The sequence below is a fragment of the Moschus berezovskii genome, chromosome 25 (genome assembly GCF_049115385.1).
Source record: "Moschus berezovskii isolate FMDL1 chromosome 25, NW_MosBer_1.0, whole genome shotgun sequence".
Classification (NCBI taxonomy): Eukaryota; Metazoa; Chordata; class Mammalia; order Artiodactyla; family Moschidae; genus Moschus; species Moschus berezovskii.
Genome location: NC_142484.1, coordinates 3,742,809 through 3,766,358, shown reverse-complemented (window position 1 = coordinate 3,766,358; position 23,550 = coordinate 3,742,809). Strand labels below are relative to the sequence as shown.

The window sequence follows — 23,550 nt, the reverse complement described above, 5'->3', positions numbered from 1 at the left end:
TCGGCAGGCACATCCAAATACCTCCCTAGACTGTTCTTCAGAACCAGGTTCGGCATTGAAGGAGACAGGTGAAGTGAGGCGGAGCCTTGCGAGATGTCACAAGGAGGCTGAGGTTTGTCGCAGGCAGGTTCAGCCGCTTGTACTTACCTAGAGGTCGTCAGCACAGTGGTTCTCATCATGCGGCGTACATTCGGATAATCCAGCGGGTCAAGACCCCAGCAGACACCAATCCCGTGGGCTGGGACCAGCGTCCTGGAGCCCAGGGTTCTGGGGTGGGGGTCACACAGAGAACCATTGGCCCAGGCATAGAGACACCGCAGGATGTGTCAGACAGCCTCGGTGCCCCGCCGTGGGGCGCTCTCTCTGGCCCAGCCATCTCCCCCGCGCCATCCCCATTTCCTGCTGTCACCTCTCTCAGCTCATTGACAGACTCGTTTCCTCCTGCTGGGCTCAGGAGCCACCTCCCAAGGGAGCCCCCTGCCAGAAGACCTCAACTTGCCGGACTGGCCAGCACTCCAGCACCCCGCTCGGAGTTCTCAAGATCAAATTGTGCGGGACCCCATGAATGAGTGGACAGGGTTGCCTGTTCTTGGTTCCCTTGAAACACCCTGCCCTTGGACGATTTTCTTCTCCAGGCTTTAGTAGGGTCTGGGTTTGGATAAATGTGATTCTTGAAGTCACTTGTGGTGATCAAGAGCGTTGCCTTGGTACAGAGAGAGCTGCAATGCATGGTGTGGCCTGAAGGGGATGCCACTGCCAGCCACCACCAGCTATTGTCACGGAGATGCCAGCTGGGAGCTCAGGCTCTTGCAGAAGCAGCTAATCTCAATTTTTTTAAAAAACACATCATCCCAATTTGTATACACCCATTGACATTGTGGGGCTTCACCACTGGCCAGTACAGGAGACGTAGCTTCTATCCCTGAGTTGGGAAGATCCCCCAGAGAAGGAAATGACAACCCACTCCAGTGTTCTTGCCTGGAGAATCCCATGGACAGAGGAGCCTGGTGGGCTACAGTCCTTGGGGTCGCAAAAAGTCGGACATGACTAAAGGAGTAAACAACCGCAACAGCATTTTTTAAGTAGCAGGCAAGATTGATGAAACTCCCCAGCACCTGGATGTGGCAACCTCTGCTTGGGCATGAAGAGTCTAGTTGGAGGGACTTTCTACGCTCATATAGTCACTCAGCAAACACTAACCCAGTGCTGAAGCTGAAGCTCCAATACTTTGGCCACCTGATGTGAAGAGCCTACTCATTGGAAAAAGACCCTGATGCTGGGAAAGATTGAGGGCAGGAGGAGAAGGGGGTGACAGAGGATGAGATGTTTGGGTGGCATCACCAGCTCAACGGATATTACTTTGAGCAAGCTCTGGGAAACTTTGGAAACTCTCCCAGACAAACCTAGACAGCATATTAATAAGCCGAGACATCACTTTGCCAACAAAGGTCCATATTTGGGGCAGTGGAAACGCTTGCCCTTGTGGAGTGGTCCCTGGCCAGGGCTGGGAACCCACCCTCACACCTGCCCTCAGGGGCTGGGTCTGAGCTGGTGGTTTCCCAATTCTGGGGCACGTGGGGCTGAATTCCTGCTGTCTCTGCCGACCATCAGCATGCACCCTGCAAATGGGCGCTCACTGTGAGGGCAGGAACACCCATGCACAGCCTTATGGGTCCTGGGTGGAGACCCCCCCAACCCTGCCACTGTCCCACCAGCCCTTTCTGTTGTCACCATCTCAGATCTGGCTCCAGGCAGGGGAGGAGGGTGAGTGGGACAGAGTCTCAGCCCCCAGTCTGCGATGATGTGTTCCTGGTCTGATAAGACACTGTCAGGGTGGGGACGGGGTGGCCTGGGATGCTGGGCCCCTTTCCAGGAGCCATAGCCTTAGGGCCCTAAGGAGCGGGGCCGACTCTGGGCCCTCAGGCTTCCTTCCTGGGCCTCCTGATTCTCGTCTCTGCTGGGAGCGAGGCCAGCGGGGCAGCTGGAGATGCTCCAAGTGCTGTGTGGTCATCCGCATTCCCCTGTGATTAAGTACTGCCCTGCTTTTCCTGGTGATGGACCAAGGGGGTGTCCAGACAGGCATGGTTTGTACCTCACTGCTGTCCAGCCATGATACCCAGCATGTGCTCCTGGCCTTGCTAGCTAGGGGGCCCTGGCTTTGCTCCTGACCCTGGCTCGGCATCTGACCTATTCCTAACTGTGGTTTTTCTGGCACTGTTCTTGTTCAGCCACTTAGTCGTCTCCGACTCCACAACCCCGTGGACTGCAGTGCGCCAGGCTTCCCTGTCCTTCACCATCTCCCAGAGTCTGCTCAAACTCACGTCCATTGAGTCGGTGATGCCATCCAACCATCTCATCCTCTGTCATCCTGTTCTCCTTTTGCCTTCAATCTTTCCCAACATCAAGCTCTTTTCTAGTGAGTCGGCTCTTCTCATCAAGTGGCCCAAGTATTGGAACTTCAGCTTCAGCTTCAACTTCAGCATCAGTTCTTCCAATGAATATTCAGGATTGATCTCCTTTAGGATTGACTGGTTTGATCTCCTTGCAGTTCAAGGGACTCTCAAGAGTCTTCTCCAACACCACAGTTCAAAAGCATCAACTCTTTAACGCTCAGCCTTCTTTATGGTCCAACTCTCACAACCATACATGACCACTGGAAATAGCATAGCTTTGACTAGATGGACCTTTGTTGGCAAAGTAGTATCTGCTCTTTAATATGCTGCCTAGGTTTGTCATCGCTTTCCTTCCAAAGAGCAGGCGCTCCTAGCACCAGAGCTGTGTAGAAGTTTCTGGACGCCAAATTTTGTGGATTCCATCCAATTACTACTGCATAGACTCTTTAGGGAGGGGGAAGCTACATCTAAATTGAATCTTTGTCTCTCTAGAAAAACCAGTCAGTAGTTTACACAGCTTCATGGCAGATTGTTCAGAACCCGGAACCAGGTGTTTCTAAGCATCCCTCTGAGAATCTAGTTGGCTTGCTGCTGCTGCTGCTGCTGCTAAGTCACTTCAGTCGTGTCCGACTCTGTGTGACCCCATAGACGGAAGCCCACCAGGCTCCCCTGTCCCTGGGATTCTCCAGGCAAGAACACTGGAGTGGGTTGCCCTTTCCTTCTCCAATGTGTAAAAGTGGAAAGTGAAAAGTGAAAGTGAAGTCGCTCAGTCGTGTCCGACCCTTAGCAACCCCACGGACTGCAGCCTACCAGGCTCCTCCATCCATGGGATTTTCTAGGCAAGAGTACTGGAGTGGCTTGCCATTGCCTTCTCTGCTAGTTGGCTTACAAACAGCCAATGAGCCAGTACAAGCTGTGGGCTCTGCTGTTCACCAGGTTACCCCGGGTGTTCCCCAAACGACTCCCAGTTACCACGGGTCTGACCTGCCCCACAAGAGGGCCAGACCAGCCCCTGCTAAGTCCAGCCTGCTGCATGGGCTTGCTCAAGTTACTAAGAGCCCCAGCAAAGGGGGTCTTGAACCGGTGCTTCTCTGCCCCTCCCCCAGGAATCTGGTACAATATCCTCAGAGGCGTCGGGAAGCTTGCTGTCATCATCAACGTAAGTGATGTGGGGACCTCAACTGGCTGAGCTGCCACACAGATGGGGGGCCCTTCCAGGAAGCTGGTCTCCGCCTGCAGCCTCGGGCAGCTCCGCTGAAGGAGCGTCTCCTGGTTCTACTGAGGAGTGGGGCGAGTTCCGGGCGGGAATGACACAGCTCCTCAGCCGCTCCCCGCAACCCGGGCAACACCCTCCACAGTGCCACCTTGGCCCCAAGTCCCCCTTCTCCCCAGAGTTCTAACAGAAGGAGATAGAGGCAGACAGGGTGGAAGGGAGACCCAGAGAAAGCGATTCCACGTCAGCAACTCTTCTGCTCTTTAAAACAGTTCATTATTTCTCCTTTATTTGAAGCTCACACCTGCTCTTTAAAGAAGGTTTGGGAAATGAAACATGAGAAGAGGAACCTGCTAGACAAATACACACACACAAACAGACAGACACACACAAACACGCATATGCATACACAGACACACACAGAAACACACATACACACACACACCTACATACACAGACAAACATATACTTATACACACACGTACACAGAGACATACACACACAGACACATACATACATACACAGACACACACAGAAACACACATACACACACACACCTACATACACAGACAAACATATACTTATACACACACGTACACAGAGACATACACACACAGACACATACATACATACACAGACACACATACATACACACATATACACACATACATACACACACAGACACACACACAGAGAAACACAGAGAGACACACAGACATACACACAGAGACACAGACACACACATACATACACAGACAGACACACATATACATACACAGACACACACATACAGAAACACGCATAGAAACACACAGAGACACACACAGACACACACACATAGGCACACATACATACATACACACATACATAGAAACACACACAGACACACACAGACATACACACACAGACACACACACATAGAAATACACACAGAGAGACACACATACATACATACACATATACATAGAAACACACACAGACACACACACATAGAAACGCACACAGAGAGACACACATACATACATACACATATACATAGAAACACACAGAGACACACACAGACACACACACACGTGAGCCTGCTGGGAACAGCACCCCCCCCATGATCCTCCCCGCTTCGCATCTGTTCCACACCTTCATGACACATGAACCCCAAGTATGGGCACCTCAGGAATGTCTGCAATCCTATGGCCCTCACCCCTCCACCCACCGGCTGAGCCTGAGCCCCCAGAAGCTGCCACCTTGCATCTTGGCGGGGGTGGGGGAGCCAGGCAGACAGCCCCCGGAGCAGATGGTCACAGTCATGGGGCTGACTTGGTCCCTATAGCACTGGAAATGATGCTCAGCCCAGACAGGGACCCTCAGAGCCCTAGGACCCGCTGTCCCTGCGGGCAGGCCGCCCCATCAACCACCCACTCCTGCCGGCTTAAGGCTTTGAAACCTGTCCATAAAGGGAAGCTGGGGGCAGAGCTCGTCCACCCATCCAGGCTGAGCCGGGGGCCACATTTTAATGAGGAGACACTGGAAACACCGTGGCACAGCCCCTCTGTGTACAGCATAAGCATGGGGGTGCTGTGACCAGAGCAGCTGGGAACAAATGGGGCATGTCGTGAGAACAGCCAGCTGCAACAGTAACAGTAGCAGCGGCATTGTGAATGCTCCAGACGCTGCTAAGCCCTTTCTATAGACCCCCAGGCCGTGCACACGTGGCCCTGGAGGCAGGGGTATTGCCCCGTCTTGCGGAGGATACAGCTGAGGTACAGAGAGGGCAGGTGACTTGCCCAGGGTCACACAGCCAGCGAGAGGCAGAGCTGGTCTTTACCCAGGCCTTCGAGTCCCTGCTCTGACACCGGCATTGCACCACTCTACCTTGGGGGCTGCTCCAGCCTGGGGGAGCTGGGTCTAGACTTTACAGTCTACAAGACAGCTTCTCTCCCTGCCTCATTCCCTTTCAAACAAGCCAGGAGGGAGAGGCGCCTACCGTGGGCGCAGTTAGCCCTGTCTGACAAGAGGAAATGCAGGCAGAGAAAGGTCAGGCCACTTGCCCAGGGCCACCCAACCAGCAAGAGGCAGCGGCACCATCCCCCAGCCTCCCTGTCCCATCCCCAGCACTCTCCTCGGAATGCTGCAGGCGCTGAGAGGGGTGCCCCCAACCCTTCATTTGCTCGCTTGGCGAGCCGGGGCCAGGGGGTCATGTTTGCCAACTTGGGTCACTGGCCAGGCCCCAGGGCCAGCGCTGCCCAGGGTCAGGTGGGGCAGGGCCCCCTCCCCGCTGGAGGCCACGCTGACCGCTCCGTTCCCCGGCCAGGCATTTGTGATCTCCTTCACGTCTGACTTCATCCCTCGCCTGGTGTACCTCTACATGTACAGTGAGAACGGGACCATGCACGGCTTCGTCAACCACACCCTCTCTTCCTTCAACGTCAGCGACTTCCAGAACGGCACGGCCCCCAGCGACCCCCTGGACCTGGGCTACGAGGTGCAGATCTGCAGGTACCGCCCACTCCTGTCTCTCTGTTGAACCTGTTTATTTGGCTGCGCCTGGTCTTCGCTGCGCCGTGTGGGACCCAGTTCCCTGACCAGGGATCAAACCCAGGCCCCCGGCATTGGCAGCTCAGAGCCCGAGCTGCCGGCCTTCCGGGAAGTCCCCAACAACTCTCTTTCAAGAGCCCCATCTGGCGGGCTTCTGGAGAAACCCCAATTCAAGCCAGCATTCTTTCCGGGCAAATCACAGAACAGCTCAATCTTGCTTCAGAGAAAGAGAAAAAAAAAAGCAAGATTCCTGGGTTGGAGGTTGTTGATATTGCTTGTCGCTCATTCGTGTGTTACTCTTGGCAACCCCGTGGACTGCAGCTTCCCTTCCTTCACCGTCGGATGGAGGTAGGAGGCGATTTATCATTTCCTTTAACTAAGAAGTCCATGACAGCTTCAGGCACGGCTGGATCCAGGGGCTGCCACTGGTCATCCAGCCCCATTCTGACACTGCCTCTCAACATGCCTCCTGCACGTTGGCATCATTTTCTGGCAGGCAGAAGGGAATCCCCCAGCAGTCCTCTCGACTCAAAAGTCCTGGTGGGAAGATTATTTCTTTCCCACTAGTCAGCATAAGTCCTAGGACTGAGTCTTACTGACAAGCCTTCAGTCACAGGCCCCTCCTTGAACCAATCACTGTTGCCAGAGAGTGGGGTCTCTCTCTGGCTAGGTCTGGGTTGTGTGCCAGGGTGTGGGGCTGTGGCCATAGATTTGGGGGCATCTTGAAGAAAACTGGGGTTTTCAAACAAGGGGTCGTGGATGCTGGGTGGGCAAAAGCAGCAGATTCCTGAGACAGTCATTCAGAGCAGGCAGGGAGAGCCCCAGAAGAGATGGGGGCAGGGGTGGGGTGTGGGTGGTGGGGGCGAGGGGCACAACCAGGCCTGGCCATTCACTGTGCATCTTCCGTGGGCCAGTCTGGCAGGGGTAGGGACTGGGGGCTCAGGTCTGGGGACTCGGGAATGGTCAACGTGAACCCTGCTGTCCAGGGACCTTGTACAGGGGGCAGCAGAAGCGTAAACAGATCCAGTTAAAGGGGTAATAGTAGCTGGAAGCCTAGGGGAAGGGTGGGGGCATGGGGGCGTTCCAGGGAGAGGGCATGTGGGTGAAAGCAGGGTGGTGGGCACGGGTGGGCTCTGGAGTGTAGAACGTAAAGGCCTAGCGTGGTGGACAGTGAGACTGCGGGATCGGGTCAGGGCCCCATATCCCAGCTCAGGAAACAGGACTGTGGCATGATGGGCCATGGGCTGAGATAAGGCTGAGAGCAGAGGGCAGAGTGGAGACAGTGTGACCACAGCTCAGTCAGTATCCTCTGAGTCTAAACTGCCTGAGATTCAGAACAGGAAGACCACAGGGATCAAGACACGTGTCGCAAAGCCGGAGTGACGAAACCCGGCCCTTTCTGCGTGGGGCGGTGTTTCCTCCAAGCCTGTCTACTCTTACTCTGCACCCAGCTCTGTTAAGCCCACCTGTCTGTCTTCATACCCTTGACCTGGCAGCAGGATGTGGAGGAGGCTGCCAGGGTCCAGGGTTCAGTTCAGTTCAGTCGCTCAGTCGTGTCCGACTCTCCGCGACCCCATGAATCACAGCACGCCAGGCCTCCCTGTCCATCACCAACTCCCGGAGTACACTCAAACTCATGTCCACAGAGTCGGTGATGCCATCCAGCCATCTCATTCTCCGTCGTCCCCTTCTCCTCCCGCCCCCAACCTTTCCCAGCATCAGAGTCTTTTCCAGTGAGTCAACTCGTCTCATGAGGTGGCCAAAGTATTGGAGTTTCAGCTTTAGCATCAGTCCCTCCAATGAACATCCAGGATTGATCTCCTTTAGAATGGACTGGTTGGATCTCCTTGCAGTATAAGGGACTCTCAAGAGTCTTCTCCAACACCACAGTTCAAAAGCATCGATTCTTCGGCGATCAGCTTTCTTCACAGTCCAACTCTCACATCCATACATGACCACGGGAAAAACCATTGCCTTGACTAGACGGACCTTGGTCGGCAAAGTAATGTCTCTGCTTTTTAATATACTATCAAGGTTGGTCATAACTTTCCTGCCAAGGAGCAAGCGTCTTTTAATTTCATGGCTGCAATCAGCATCTGCAGTGATTTTGGAGCCCAAAAAAACAAAGTCTGACACTGTTTCCATTGTTTTTCCATCTATTTCCCATGAAGTGATGGGACCAGATGCCATGATCTTTGTTTTCTGAATGTTGAGCTTCAAGCCAACCTTTTCACTCTCCTCTTTCACTTTCATCAAGAGGCTTTTGAGTTCCTCTTCACTTTCTGCCATAAGGGTAGTGTCATCTGCATATCTAAGGTTATTGATATTTCTCCCAGCAATCTTGATTCCAGCTTGTGCTTCTTCCAGCCCAGCGTTCCTCATGATGTACTCTGCATATAAGTTAAATAAGCAAGGTGACAATATACAACCTTGACGTACACCTTTTCCTATTTGGAACCAGTCTGTTGTTCCATGACCGGTTCTAACTGTTGCTTCCTGACCTGCATACAGGTTTCTCAAGAGGCAGGTCAGGTGGTCTGGGATTCCCATCTCTTTCAGAATGTTCCACAGTTTATTGTGATCCACACAGTCAAAGGCTTTGGCATAGTCAATGAAGCAGAAATAGATGTTTTTCTGGAACTCTCTTGCTTTCTCCATGATCCAGCGGATGTTGGCAATTTGATCTCTGGTGCCTCTGCCTTTTCTAAAACCTGCTTGAACATCTGGGAGTTCACGGTTTACATACTGCTGAAGCCTGGCTTGGAGAATTTTGAGCATGACTTTACTAGCGTGTGAGATGAGTGCAATTGTGCGGTAGTTTGAGCATTCTTTGGCATTGCCTTTCTTTGGGATTGGAATGAAGACTGACCTCTTCCAGTCCTGTGGCCACTGCTGAGTTTTCCAAATCTGCTGGCATATTGAGTGCAGCACTTTCACAGCATCATCTTTCAAGACTTGAAATAGCTCAACTGGAATTCCATCACCTCCACTAGCTTTGTTCGTAGTGATGCTTTCTAAGGCCCACTTGACTTCACATTCCAAGATGTCTGGCTCTAGGTCAGTGATCACATTATCGTGACTATCTTGGTCGGGAAGATCTTTTTTGTACAGTTCTTCTGTGTATTCCTGCCACCTCTTCTTAATATCTTCTGCTTCTGTTAGGTCCATACCATTTCTGTCCTTTATCGAGCCCATCTTTGCATGAAAAGTTCCCTTGGAATCTCTAATTTTCTTGAAGAGGTCTCTTGTTTTTCCTATTCTGTTGTTTTCCTCTATTTCTTTGCATTGATCACTGAGGAAGGCTTTCTTATCTCTCCTTGCTATTCTTTGGAACTCTGCATTCAGATGCTTGTATCTTTCCTTTTCTCCTTTGCTTTTCGCCTCTCTTCTTTTTACAGCTATTTGTAAGGCCTCCTCAGACAGCCATTTCGCTCTTTTGCATTTCTTTTCCATGGGGATGGTCTTGGTCCCTGTCTCCTGTACAATGTCACGAACCTCCGTCCAGAGTTCATCAGGCACTCTATCAATCAGATCTAGTCCCTTAAATCTATTTCTCACTTCCACTGCATAATCATAAGGGATTTGATTGAGGTCATATCTGAATGGTTTAGTGGTTTTCCCTACTTTCTTCAATTTAAGTCTGAACTTCGCAATAAGGAGTTCATGATCTGAGCCACAGTCAGCTCCTGGTCTTGACAGCAACAAGCAGTAGCACGTGGCTGCAGAAGAAACACAAAACACAAAGCAAAACAAATAACAGCAAAAAAATAAAACAGGTCCAAGAATTGGAAACCAGCCCACCTGGGGTCACTGGCGCCGGCAGGCAGGCCGACCTGCTGTAGGTGCAGCTGATGACTGTGAGCAGCACCTGTGCCCCGGTGACCCCCCCCCCGAGGGTTAAATTACAAGACACGCTGTGTGTTCCGAGTCAGCGCAGGGACGGCACTTACTCTGAGGCCTGTACAGTGGTGAAAATGAACAAGTTGGAGCCAGGCCTGCCAATGAGAGAGGGCAGACGACATGCAAATACACAACACGACACGTTGCCTGCTATTTAGAGGCCCACCCACCGCATGTTTCAGGGCACACAGATGTGAGCAGATACATCAAGAAGAGGCCGGGTGAGCTGCTCCAACTCCCGCGTGGCCACCGTGGGCAGGGTCGGCCTGGAGAGCTGGGGGTCCCTTCCTCCCCATCGTCGGCAGGCCTGGGCTCCAGAGATCCCCAAACTTCCAGTCCAGGCCCCCTGCTCGCCTCTCTTGCTTTGTTTGAATGCCCTATGTCAAGAACACGCTCAGACTGACCTATTTAACTCACAGTGGATTTCAGAGAATGATTTAGAAGAAAGAAGGCAGGGAGATAGGTGGTCATTTTATTATAAATCCCCTCAAAAGGTCAGTGTTGGTGTTTACAGGGTAAGCGTTGGTTTTTGAGAATGTGGCCCCGGGCACGCAGCCCTCTGAAGTAGCCCCCATCTGAGCATTGGTCAGGAGTCCTGGCCATGCAGCGGGGGGGCAGCAGGAGGGCTGAGGAAACAGGGCAAAGACCCTGGGGTTTTGTGGGGGTTGTGTTTTTGGTTTTGGGCCATGCCGGGTCATAGTCGAGGCCCATGGGATCGTCAGTCTTCCCTGTCGCGTGCCGACTCTTAAGTGCAGCATGTGGGGCCTAGTTCCCTGACCAAGGATTGCATCTAGGCCCTGTGAACTGGAAGCACAGACTCTTAGGTCCTGGACCACCCAAACACCCCCTTTTTAAGTGAGACCCTTGCTACCTTTCCCCCACAGAGGTGGAAGGTCATGGGCCAGCCCTCTCTGCCCCCTGGGACTCTGGCTTTAGTCAGGCCCACCGTCTGTTGGCCACGATTAAGTCCTGTGAGTGCTGTGAGCTCCACGCTGCTAGCTGCTCCCTGTCAAGCCACCTCCCAGAGTAGTCAGCTGCAGGTGGAGCAGCACCCAGCCCGGCCTGCAGCTGTGGGTATAAAAAAAGTAGCTGAGAGCTGTGATCACTGCTACCATTTATCACTACACTGAAACAAGCATAGTCTCATTGAATGCTCATAGCCAGCTCCAGAGAGGGCATTATCGTCCCTGGTCGGGGGAGCTTGCAGGCTGAATGCAAGAGCTGAGCCAGGAAAACAGTAAGATCATCTCTCACAGAGGTCAGTGCAGGTGGGGGGACTTGGATCTGGACATGTGTATAAGTGGGCTTTGAGGTATGTGTAGGAGTTTGCCAGGGAGCACAAACACATTTCCCAGCATCCTAGTGTGGCTGGTCCTGAGCACAGAAGGAAGAGGGAGGAGCAGGTGGATGGCTGCTGCCGGTGGGAGAGCAGTGGCCGCTTGTTCCCATAGGAGATCAGTCTGTACAACTTCTGCACGGCTCAGCAGCTGGCACCAGAGTGAGCGTTCCCCGCCCGATCCTATCTCTGGGACGGGCAACGTAGTGCTGTGCAGGCTCTCTGAGACTTCTGTCCTGTTGCCTCAGAAGACACACAGCTCTGTGGATGAGGGGCCCTGCCTGTGCCCCACCAGCCCTAGCCCCTGGAATGGGGCCTGGTGTGCAGTACTGCTCAGCAAATCCTTGTGACGTGACTAAGTGAGGGAATGCCAGACCGAGGCCCAGAGAGGCCAAGCGATGCCACAGGGACACACAGCGAGGCGGGAGCCGGGTCTGGGTCCGGCCCAGGCCCACACCCCCGGAGCCGGGGCCTCCCCTCCTGGCCCCGCAGCGGGACCGCAGCTTTTCAGTGACCGGCAGAGTGCACCTGCAGCCCTGCACCTGGAAACCGCCCTTTCTTCGAAAGAAACCGGGGCTCGCAGACGGCTTTGGGGACGCTCTTCCCACACAGAGAGGGTCGGCCCTGTTAAACCCGGGCACCCCAAATCTGGGAGCAGCTGGGGGGCCTGGGTGGGGATAGGACCCCGGGTTCCCTTCCTTCCTCTTCCTTCCTCTGCCTCCACCTTGGGCATCTCTGGACCTCCGAGGAAAAGGCAGAACTAGAGCCGGGGAGGCCCCCACGCGCCCGCTGTATGAGGGGCAGAGGCAGGGCTGAGCGCTGGCTCCCAGCAGCGCATCGGGATCCACGTCTAGAAGCCGGAAGAAGAGGGGTGTGCAGATATTTATCCCACGGAGATAAGGAGGTGACACTTGGGGGGAGGTGCCCTTCAGGTACTGGGGCTGGCAGTGTGGCAGGGGACAGGGTGGACCTGACCACACCAACCGTGTGTTTAACCTCATACACAGGCTACTTTGCAAGAACGTTTCATTTTTTCCCAGTAGTTTCCCCACAGAGAGGGGAAAGCCTGGAGAAGCGGTCATCACACTGGATCTCACAGCACGAGGCCTGGAGTTCTGTGGACGCTGCGGCGGGGAGCTGGTTAGAGGCTCCGGTTTAGGGACCCCACCCCCTTCCACCCGGAAGGCCCCGCTTCCTGCGTGTGACCCACTGGAGTCTCCGGCGGGGGTTCTTTTTGGTACCAGGGTTGCACTGCCTTCAGAGTTTGGGACCCCAGGGCAAGAGGGTCCCAGAGATCTCTGCTGCGAGCCCTCAGCTGGGCTTATGGGGACACCCCCGCAGGCCTGCCCAGCCCACCCGGGTGCCGGGGCCCCTCCGGTGTGGGGAGAAGCCCCCCACACTGTGTGAGCCAGCGGGGCTGGGGGCTGTCCTGCAGGCGGCCCAGGCTCTCCTGACACGAGCGCTGCATCGAGGCCGGCTCCCAGCTCCTCCCGAAGACGCGCCTCGCTCTTGCAGGTACAAAGACTACCGGGAGCCGCCGTGGTCAGAGCACAAGTACGACATCTCCAAGGACTTCTGGGCCGTCCTGGCCGCCCGGCTGGCCTTCGTCATCGTCTTCCAGGTGCGAGGGCCTGCTCGGCTTCGGGAAGGGTGGGGGGCTGAGGCGCCAAGGATGCGCTGTTGCCCAGAAAAGGGGCAGGGGGACAGGAACTGGCCGGGGTGAGGACCCACCCTGGTCACCGCGGGGTATGAGGTGCTGGCGACCCCAGGCCCCGGGCAGGGAGAGGCCCCAGAACCCCTGAGCTAAAGGAGGGCAGAGAGGAGCCGGAAGGACGGAGGTGGGTCTAGTGAAACACAGTGGTCCTTATTGAAGGAGACGAGAGGGAAGCCCCTGAGCGACCCCCACACTGTGCAGCAGAAGATGCCCCCGCGGTCAGGGCTGGCGGGGTCCCCGCTGACACCAGCCCCCACCTCCAGCAGGCAGGGGACCCAGCCCTGCCAGGCCCAGTCTCCGGGGAGGGGAGCTAACCCTGAGGCATGAGCAATTCCCAGTGGCCAAGATGCAGACCAGGAAGCCAGCCAGCGCACACGGCACTGAGATCCCAGCTGGGGCGGCCGTGCTGGGGTTGCCTCCGGTGTGTCCCCCTAGCCCTGGGATCCCAGGAACTGGGCTCAAGCCCCAGCCCTGCCCTTTCTACACATTGTGGCCCCCGCCAGGACCCCCAGCCCCTGAGGTCCCCCTGCTTTGACCACCAGCCTTCCACAACCCACTGCAGCCAGACTAGTGTCTGGGGCCCAGTTCCCCAGAAGCTGAGCCTGAGATGAGGACTCTGGTGCAAACAGGTTATTGAGGGAAGGCCTTGTTGTGGGGTGGGGGAAGGGGGTGCTCAGCAGGAAGGGGGCCTGGGCCAGAACGTGACTCCTGCCACACAAGTGGGCCCACCTTGATGCAGGAGAGTGCCTCTGGTCTGCGCACGTGGCCCTTCACTGGCTTCAGGCTGGGACCAGGGAGACGGAAGGGGGCAGTTCCCCGCAGACAGGCATCTGTGAGCGTCAGCAGCCACAGCTGGGGGCTGGGAACGTCAGAAAGATGATGGGGGATGGGGGAGAACCGGCACCCTCTGTGACCAGTAAACTAACTCAGTCACATGTGCTCACAAGTGCTGGTCAGATGGAAGTTTGAAAACTAGACAGTTCCATCAGTCGATGAAAGTCAACTCGTCTGCATTCTACAGACCAGAAATGTAAGCAGGGAGGCGGCTGGCATGGATTCAGGGCAATCCTGGGAGGCCTGACAAAGGGCAGAAGGGCCTGTGGAGTCCTCAGAGACGGCTTAAGCTCCATTTGTTTTGTGTTCTTTGCACTTTAACTACTTTCCCTTGAAGCCTTAGCACTTGTTGTATTTAATGATGGGTAGCGACTGAACCGAACCAATTCCTTGGTAACTCAGCTGGTAAAGAATCTGCCTGCGATGCAGGAGACCCTGGTTTGATTCCTGGGTTGGGAAGGTCCCCAGGAGAAGGGATGGGCTACCTACTACAGTGTTCTTGGGCTTCCCTGGTGGCTCAGATGGTAAAGAATCCACTCGCAATGCGGGAGACCTGGGTTCAATCCCTGGGTCAGGAAGATCCCCGGAGGAGGAAATGGCAACCCGCTCCAGTATTCTGGAGAATTCCATGGACAGAGAAGCCTGATGGGTTACAGTCCTTGGGGTTGCAAAGAGTCGGACACAACTGAGTGACTAAGCAGGCATTGAGGATGGACAGAAAGAGGAACCCTCTTACACCGCTGGAAGGAATGTAAAAGGGTGCCGTGGCTACAGTCCACGGGGTCCCAAAGCATCGGACACGACTGAGTGACTAAGCCAACCAATCAGATCATTTCTTAAGCCCGGAGACTCGGAACCATGCAGACAGTTTTCCTGCTTAAGAGGGCCCACTTCCTGTCTCGTCTGTGATCTCCGAGGAAATCAAGGCCGGGGAGGTGCAGGGTGTATCTGAGGTCACAGGGCGGGGTGACAGGCGGGGCAGGGTGCTGTCTGTCGGGGCATAGGGGGAGGTGGGAGCGTTTCCGGGGTCGCCCTTTCCAGCCCCCCGACGCTGACTCTCCTTCCAGAACCTGGTCATGTTCATGAGCGACTTTGTGGACTGGGTCATCCCCGACATCCCCAAGGACATCAGCCAGCAGATCCACAAAGAGAAGGTGCTCATGGTGGAGCTGTTCATGCGCGAGGAGCAGGGCAAGCAGCAGCTGCTGGACACGTGGATGGAGAAGGACCGGAAGAAGGCGGAGCCCTGCAACAACCACAGCCCCGCCCCCGCCGCCCCGCCCCCGCCCCCGGCCGGCCCCGACTTCCCCGGAGGCTCCCTGTAGCCGCGGGGCAGCCCAGCCACGCGCACACTCTCCCTTCCGGGCAGGCGGCTTCTCACACCCACCTGGCCCCGGGGGCTCCTGGGTTTGTGGCAGACCTGGAAAACCGCCTTCTAGTAGGACAGCGTTTCTCCTTCTTTTTCTACTTTGTTTTGTTTTCTCTTGTTTTTGCACAAAACCATTATGCAGAGAATCCTGTTATGTTTAGTGTTCAGCGTTAATCAAAATTATTGCTGGGGACAGGGTGGCATGCAGCAGATGCAGGTATTTTGTGGACACGATGCTTGGAGTCTGGGGTCTCCTTGGCAGTTGGGAGGTGAGCCCCCAGAAGTCATCTTCTTTGAGCCCTCCTGATGCCTTAAGAAAGGTGAGGTGGCATTCCAAGGCATCGGGCAAAAGCTGGTGAGAGATTTGAGGGCAAACAGAGAAATGGATGAGGGATAACGATGTTGTTGCCCGTTCCAAACGACGTCACCTGTCTCTAGGTTGAAGAAGTCAGATTGTTTCATCGCCTTTTCCTTCCATGGATTCAGAAACCGAGACACTGCTCAAAATGAGAGATGCCCTGGCTGTGTCACTCAGACGGCCTGGGAGCCCCGAATTTACTCCTAGAGAATTAGCAGGGTGCAGGTGTCCTGAGTGAGCGCTGACAGGCACCTCTGGGGTCCCCACCGTCAGCCATGCACCTCCCCCACCACAGTGAAAGAGAGAATGGTAGTTCTCAGTTGGCGTCTGACTCTGAGACCCCATGAACAGTAGCCTGCCAGGCTCCTCTGTCCATGGAATTCTCCAGGCAAGAATACTAGAGTGGGTTGCCGTTCCCTTCATCAGGGGATCTTCCCGACCCAGCGATCGAACCCGGGTCTCCTGTGTTGCAGGCAGATTCTTTACCATCTAAGCCTCCAGGGAAACCCACAGGGTGACAGAAAAAATGAGCAGTGAGAGATAATGACCTCGGAGGCATTTCTGCAGACAGCTTCAGGGTTTCAAGAAGTCTTAAGGCTTCCAGGGGTACTTTTGCAGCTTCAGCATATTTATTGGGTTTGTTCTTTTAAATCAGTTCTACAGTGGATGTAAGGGTTTTTTCTCTGTAGCTCAAAGGTGGAAGGCATTCATTTTATTAGCTAACCAAATATCATTGAGAGGAATTTAAACTACTGTTACTACCAAAGATTTTTATTAATAAAGGCTTCTATTTTGGTAACACTTCTCTATATTTTTACTTACAGGAATGTTACTGTTGGAAATTATCATTTTAAAAAACTTGTAAAAACAAACCTCGTAGCTGATAGGAATGGTCTCAACTTGCAGCCCCATTATACTAACCAATGATCTGAAATTTCTCAAGCACGCAGAGAAACGTAAGATGTTCCAGCACAGGGAGGGGTGAAAACACAAACATGTTTGGTTGGTGAGCGCGGACGTTCCCGTAAGCTGTCGATTAGGAGGGACGTCCGCAGGTGTCATAGCTTTTTGTTATTTGCTAAAACCATGCCGTCTGATGCTTCTGCTTTCTCTTGTACAGTAAGTAGTTTGAAATGGGGTTTTTGTATATAAACATTGTATTAAAAATAAGGTGATTACCGAATATCCTTTTATGGAAACCATTTCTTTTTTAAAAAAGTGAATGTACACAGATTCACAGAGACTGAACTTGCATCTGAATAAATGTGTATACACGACATCGTCCTTTCAGACACTGTCCACGTGACTTCTGCCCCCAGAAACTCAAGGGGCCAACCTCAGAGCCCCGTCGTGACTGAACCTGCAAACTCGGGGAACTCGTAAGCCCCCGTTTCCTCGACGCGGGGCGCTGGGCCCATTCTGCTGTTCTTGGGGCTTTGTCCTAGAGTATGTGCGTGTGCGTGGCTGTGTGGGTCTGTGCGTGCACGCGTGTGCCTGTGTATGCGTCTCTGTGTTGCTTTGTCTACACCTGTGCACGATTGAAGGCAGAGGGAGAAGGGGGCAGCAGAGGAAGAGCTGGTTAGATGTCATCACCGACTCACTGGACATGAGTCGGAGCAAGCTGCGGGAGATGGTGAAGGACAGGGAAGCCTGGCGCGCTGCAGTGGGTCGCAAAGTGTTGGACACGACTGAGCAATGACAGTGCATGCCTGTACACGCATGTGGGGGGACACACCGTTCCAGCAGCCTCTTCCGTGATCCCCAAATCCTGACCCCTGGCCCCGCCAACCCAACAAAGTAGTAGTGAAGATTTCATGGACCTAAAATTGCCCGCAGACCTTGAGGGGACCATCCCAGGACTGCCAGTGTGTTTTCTTTTTTTCTATTAATTTACTGATTTCGCTAGGTCTTTCTTGGTTGCGGCATGTGGGATCCAGTTCCCTGACCAGGGACCAAACCCAGGCCCCCTGCATTGGAAGCAAGGAGTCTTAGCCACTGGACCATCAGGGAAGTCCTGCCAGTGTTTTCATTTGGGCAAGTGGGGACACTTTTTCTTTAACCCATCACCTATAATCCCCATCGTTTCTTGAAAGAAAGACTCTCTTTTTGCATCCAAACATCAGTGAGGCCTCAACCTGTAGGCCCTGGTGCTGTTGTGTCCCCAAGGAAGTCTCAGCAAACCCGAGCCCAAGAGGCCCTGGCTGCCCCACCGTCAAGAATGTCCTTCTAAAGCTTGCGGGCGGCTCCCAGGGCCAGCATCACCAGAAGACCTCCCTTCTCATGGGGCCTCCCAGGGGCCTGAGAGGCTTACAGGGGACCTTTAGTCCCGCCAGGTTGTGAGGAAACATCTCAGAGTGGGGCGGTAACCCCCCCAAGAGCACAGGGCTCCCTGACAGCCAGAGCTTACAGACACGCATCCCTGCAACGTTCAAGAAGCAGCCGTGAGCAAGGCAGACACAGGCCTGTCCCTCGGGGGCGAACTCTTGCAGCAGGCATCAGATGCAGAGCGAGAAAATGCACCCCAGCACAGGATTGTCTCAGAGGAAGGAAGGGCTGCTGATGAAAATATAATAGGGGTGTGGCCAAGGGTCACTCAGAGTGACCCCAAGTGGAACAGAAAGGCCCCTAGAGTCTGAGCAGGGAGGAGCCGGAATATAAAAGCCTGGAGAAAGGCTGGTGGTTCTGGCAGCAGCAGCACACACAAAGGCCCTGAGGCAGCGGCGTGCTGGGCGGGTTGTAGGAGCAGCGAGAAGTTCATCACGTCTGGGGGACGCAGGGCGGGAGGTGGGGAATCAGGAACCAGCGCATACCAGCCCCCTGCCCCCGCCCCAGCTCCCTGAGGACTTCGACCTTGGCGGTAAGTCCACGGCAGGGGCTGGTGGCCTCCACCAGGGCAGGGATGGAGCTGACTCGCACATCGCGAGGTCTTGGTGGAGCTGGGTGGAGACTGCAGAGGGGTTGGGAGGAGAAATGCAGAAATTCGGGTGAGCGATGTAGGCCTTGGACGAGTGTGGGAGGAGGCTGGGGGAGCCACCAGATCAACTTCACGAAGACCTGGGCTCTGGCAGCAAAAGGGCCCCAGAGATGAGCAGGGCAGATGGCACCATCGTTTCACAGACGGGCACGGCGGGGCCCAGAGAGGGTCAGGGCTCCGCTCTGGTCTCACTGCAAGCTGGCCCCACAGCCACCCCTCGGACCCAGGCCCCTGAGACCCGGTGCCGAACAGTTTCTGCTCCCGGTCCCTGGAGTGGCGTGGCGGGAGCGGGGCAGGGCTGAGCCCCGAGCACAGACAGTGAAGGACGGTGGCTCATGGGGGCCTGAGGCCTGGGGCAGGGTCATTCATGCCAGTGATTGACCCTGAAGATGAAGGCCGCCTTGAGCTGCAACCAGCCTAAGACACCTTGTTTGGTTCAGTGCTCGTTAAATTTTCTTAGTTAATTTAATACATAAAAAGGGCTTCCCCGGTGGCTCAGACGGTTAAGGAATCTGCCTACAATGCAGGAGACCCAGGTTTGATCCCTGGGTCGGGAAGATCCCTTGGAGAAGGGAATGGCAACACACTCCAGTATTCTTGCCTGGAGAATCCCATGGACAGAGGAGCCTGGTGGGCTACAGTCCATGGAGTTGCAAAGAGTCGGACGACTGAGTGACTGATGTTTTCACTCTTCAGTATAGAGAAAACGGCACAGATCTTGAGTATACAATCAACTGCCACAAAATGCACACAACTCCATAGTCGGCACCCCAGGGGCCTTCCGAGGGGCTCCCTTCTGGTCACCTCGCCTCACCCAACTGTGACCCTGGTCCCTACCCACCGTCCTGACTCCAGCAGCTGGTCTGAAAGAGGAGAGTGAAAAAGCTGGCTTAAAGCTCAACATTCAGAAAACTAGATCATGGCATCCGGTCCCATCACTTCACGGCAAATGGATGGGGAAACAGTGGAAACAGTAGCAGGCTTTATTTTCTTGGGCTCCAAAATCACTGCAGATGGTGACTGCAGCCATGAAATTAAAAGATGCTTGCTCGTTGGAAGAAAAGCTATGACCAACCTAGACAGCATATTAAAAAGCAGAGACGTTACTTTGCCAATAAAGGTCCATCTAGTCAAAGCTATGGTTCTTCCAATTGTCACGTATGGATGTGAGAGCTGGACCATAAATCTGAGCTCTGAAGAATTGATGCTTTTGAACTGTGATGCTGGAGAAGACTCTTGAGCGTCCCTTGGACTGCAAGGAGATCAAATCAGTCCATCCCAAAGGAAATGAGTCCTGAATATTCATTGGAAGGACTGATGCTGAAGCTGAAACTCCAATACTTTGGCCACCTGATGCGAAGAACCGACTCATTGGAAAAGACCCTGATGCTGGGAAAGATTGAAGGCGGGAGGAGAAGGGGATGAAAGAGGATGAGGTGGTTGGATGGCATCACCAACTCGATGGACATGAGTTTGAGTAAACTCCGGGAGTTGGTGATGGACAGGGAGGCCTGGTGTGCTCAGTCCATGGGGTTGCAGAGAGTTGGACAAAACTGAGGGACTGAACTGAATTGAACTGAATTTGCCTGGTTTCACTTGTGGGTGGCTGCTGCTCTCTGCTGGCTACCTATGGGAGCTGCACTTGGGGATGGACAAGATCCAGCACTTGAGGCCTTGTGTTGGTGTTCTGCTTGCTGCCCTGCAAATGACCGTGAACTTAGTGACTTACTACAGCAACGTACTGTCTCACAGTTCTGTAAGCCAGACGTCTGACACAGGCCTCACAGAGCTAAGATGAAGGTGTGGGCAGGGCAGCACCCTTCCCACCGTCTCCAGCCACAGCAGCCAGTCTTTCTCCTGCAGCTGTTTCTCCAGCTCTCTGCTCATGAGGACTTGGCTTGGGTCGACTCCCTGGGATGACCCCGGGTGACCTCCCCCCACCTCAGAGTCCTTCATCTTCATCACACCTGCAAAGTTGTTCCCGCCACATAAACTGACTTATTCACAAAGTCCGAGAACTGGAATTGGACACCTTGGGGCCATTGTTCTGTCCACCATGTACCCCTGCTCCCAGGAAAAAAAACTAACTACCTCCAAGCAAAGCCCACAGTCCCCAGATATCTATGGAAAGGCTTCATCAGGAATGAGAGAGATTAAAACAAACAGGAGGAGGAGGAGCCTGGGGGGACACTGAGATGACACAAGAGAAAAAGAAAGAAAAGCAACTCTGTTCATCATCCTTGGGAGTAAAGACCAATGTGTATGGGAGTCCCAGGTGGCACAGTGGTAAGGAATCTGCCAGCCAATGAAGGAGACACATGTTCGATCCCTGGGTCAGGAAGATCCCCTGGAGAAGGGAATGGCAACCCACTCCAGTATTCTTGCCTGGAGAAGCCCATGGACAGAGGAGCCTGGGGGGCCATGGTTCATGGGGTCACAGAAGAGTCAGACGTGATTGAGCCCTCACGCGTGTAGCAGTGGCTCATGCATTTTCAGTGCCGTGCAGTGCTCCACCCTGTGAGTGAAACTCAGCCGTCGCTGATCGCGCGTGCTTTGCTTGTAAACTTATTGCAACTCCAAGTTACACTGCTGAGGCCTTCCTGCACGAGCCTGTCACTGTGCGTGCAGCAGTTCCTCTAGGACAACTGGTTGCTTGTCTTTGTACGGCTCACAAGCTGATGATGACTTGTATATTTGAAATGGTTGTGGGAGAGGGAAGAATATTTGTGACATGAGAATATTACATGGAATTCAAATTTCAGTATCTACGAATAAACTATTATTGGAACATAAAAAAAAAAGACCAGCGTTCCTCCATGAAACCAGAAAAAGATGCTATTTTCTTTCTTTTTTTAAAGAGGCAATGCTAAGTGAAAGGAAAATACAAAAACTAGACTTCACCAAAATTTAAAATTGGGGGGGGGTATGTCAGAGGATACCCAACCAAATGAAATGGCAATTCACAAAATGGGAGGAAATAATTGCAAATCATATTTCTGATAAAAGACTTATATCTGGAATATCCGAGGATCCCCTACAACTCAGCAACAAAAAGACCAGCAACCCAGTTAAAAGCGGACGGAGAGCTTAACTAGACATTTCTCCAGAGAAGACGCACAAATGGTCAACAAGCTCATGAAAAGACGCTCAGCGTCACTGGTTGCCCAGGAACCAGAAATCAAACCCACAAGACACCACTGCACAGCCCCTAGGAGGCCGAGGATCCAAAGCCAGAAAACAATCAGACGTGATGAGGGTGTGGAGAAACTGGAACCCTGGTGCGTTGCTGGCGGAAGTGTAAACCGGTGCGACCACTATGGATAAGACTGTGATGATCTCAGGAAAACAGAGCATGGAGTGACCGCATGATCCAGTGATTTCCCTTCTGGGTCCATACACGAGAAAGTCTGGAGCAGGGACGCACGCTGGTATACTCATGCTCCCCTGTGGCTTCACAGGGACTTCCCGATGGTCAGCTCACAGAGGAAGAGAAGACCACGGCGCGGTTTATGGGTGGTTTTACATGAGACACTGACAGCCCCCCAAAGGTGCATGGTCACAGCACTACAGCCCCTCTCTGGAGCACCCCGGAGGGACAGTGGAGAAAGAGAAAACCTCCCAGTGGGCAGCGCTTCAGTCAGAACACCTGAAGGAGTGAGAAGAGGTCTGGGAGAGCTGGGGGAGAGTTGTTCCAGGAGCTGTTTGACCTCTATAGACACATCACCCGATGACACAATTTTTCAAGCATCCATGAAACATTTACCAAGACAGACCACATGCTGGGCCTTAAAACAAGCTCAACAAGTTCAAAAGAACTGAAACCATCCGGAGTGTGTTCTCTGACTGTAATGGACTCAAACTATAATAGGAACCAATGACAGAAACTCCTGCTGAGTCGCTGCTCAGTCATCCAACTCTGGGACACCAGGGACTGTAGCCCGCCAGGCTCCTCTGTCCTTGGGGATTCTCCAGGCAAGAATACTGGAGTGGGTTACCGTGCCCTGCTCCAGAGGATCTTCCCAACCAGGGGTCAAGCCCGTGTCTCCTGTGGCTCCTGCATTGCAGGTGGATTCTTTACTGATGAGCCACCGGGGAAGTCACAGACTGAACGTACCCCTCCAAACTTCATGTTGAAACTCCACCCTCCCACTTTGTGATGCTGCTTGAGGGTGGGGTCCCCATGATGAGATGAGTGCCCTTAAAAACATCTGGAGAAAACTTGCTTCCCTCTCTGCTTTTCTCCACAGTGAGAACTCAGAGTCTGCTCTCTGGCACAGGCCCTCACAAGATCCCAAACCAGTTGACAACCTGCTCACAGATTTCCTGCTTCCAATTTCCTGAGAAATAAATTTCTGTTGTGTATAATCCACCCAGTCAATCAGTTCAGTTCAGTCGCTCAGTCGTGTTCGACTCTTTGCGACCCCATGGACTGCAGCAGGCCAGGTCTCCCTGTTCATCACCACCTCCCGGAGTTTACTCAAACTCATGTCCATAGAGTCGGTGATGCCATCCAACCATCTCATCCTCTGTCGTCCCTTCTCATCCTGCCTTCAATCTTTCCCAGCATCAGGGAATGAGTGAGTTCTTCGCATCGGGTGGCCAAAGTATTAGAACTTCAGCTTCAGCATCAGTCCTTCCAATGAATATTCAGGACTGATTTCCTTTAGGATGGACTGGTTGGATCTCCTTGCAGTCCAAGGGACTCTCAAGAGTCTCCTCCAGCACCACAGTTCAAAAGCATCAATTCTTCAGTGCTCAGATTTCTTTATGGTCCAACTCTCACATCCAAACATGACTACTGGAAAAACCATAGGTTTGACTAGACGGACCTTTCTCAGTAAAGTAATGTCTCTGCTTTTTAATATGTTGTCTAGGTTGGTCATAGATTTTCTTCCAAGGAGCAAGCATATTTTAATTTCATGGCTTC

The 23,550-nt window shown here is 53.6% G+C and overlaps 1 protein-coding gene across 5 annotated transcripts in view; it reads left to right on the top strand.

Moving 5' to 3' along the window:
- ANO1 (anoctamin 1) overlaps positions 1–16,926 on the top strand; it is a 176,262-nt gene extending 159,336 nt beyond the window's left edge. For all 5 annotated transcript variants that reach the window (XM_055415302.2, XM_055415298.2, XM_055415308.2 and 2 more), the window contains 4 exons: positions 3,500–3,552; positions 5,915–6,099; positions 12,890–12,995; positions 14,990–16,926. In XM_055415302.2, coding sequence (XP_055271277.2) covers positions 3,500–3,552; positions 5,915–6,099; positions 12,890–12,995; positions 14,990–15,247 — 602 coding nt within the window. In that variant the 3' untranslated portion in view covers positions 15,248–16,926. The remainder of the gene's footprint in view (positions 1–3,499; positions 3,553–5,914; positions 6,100–12,889; positions 12,996–14,989) is intronic.
- The last annotated feature ends 6,624 nt before the right edge of the window (positions 16,927–23,550 follow it).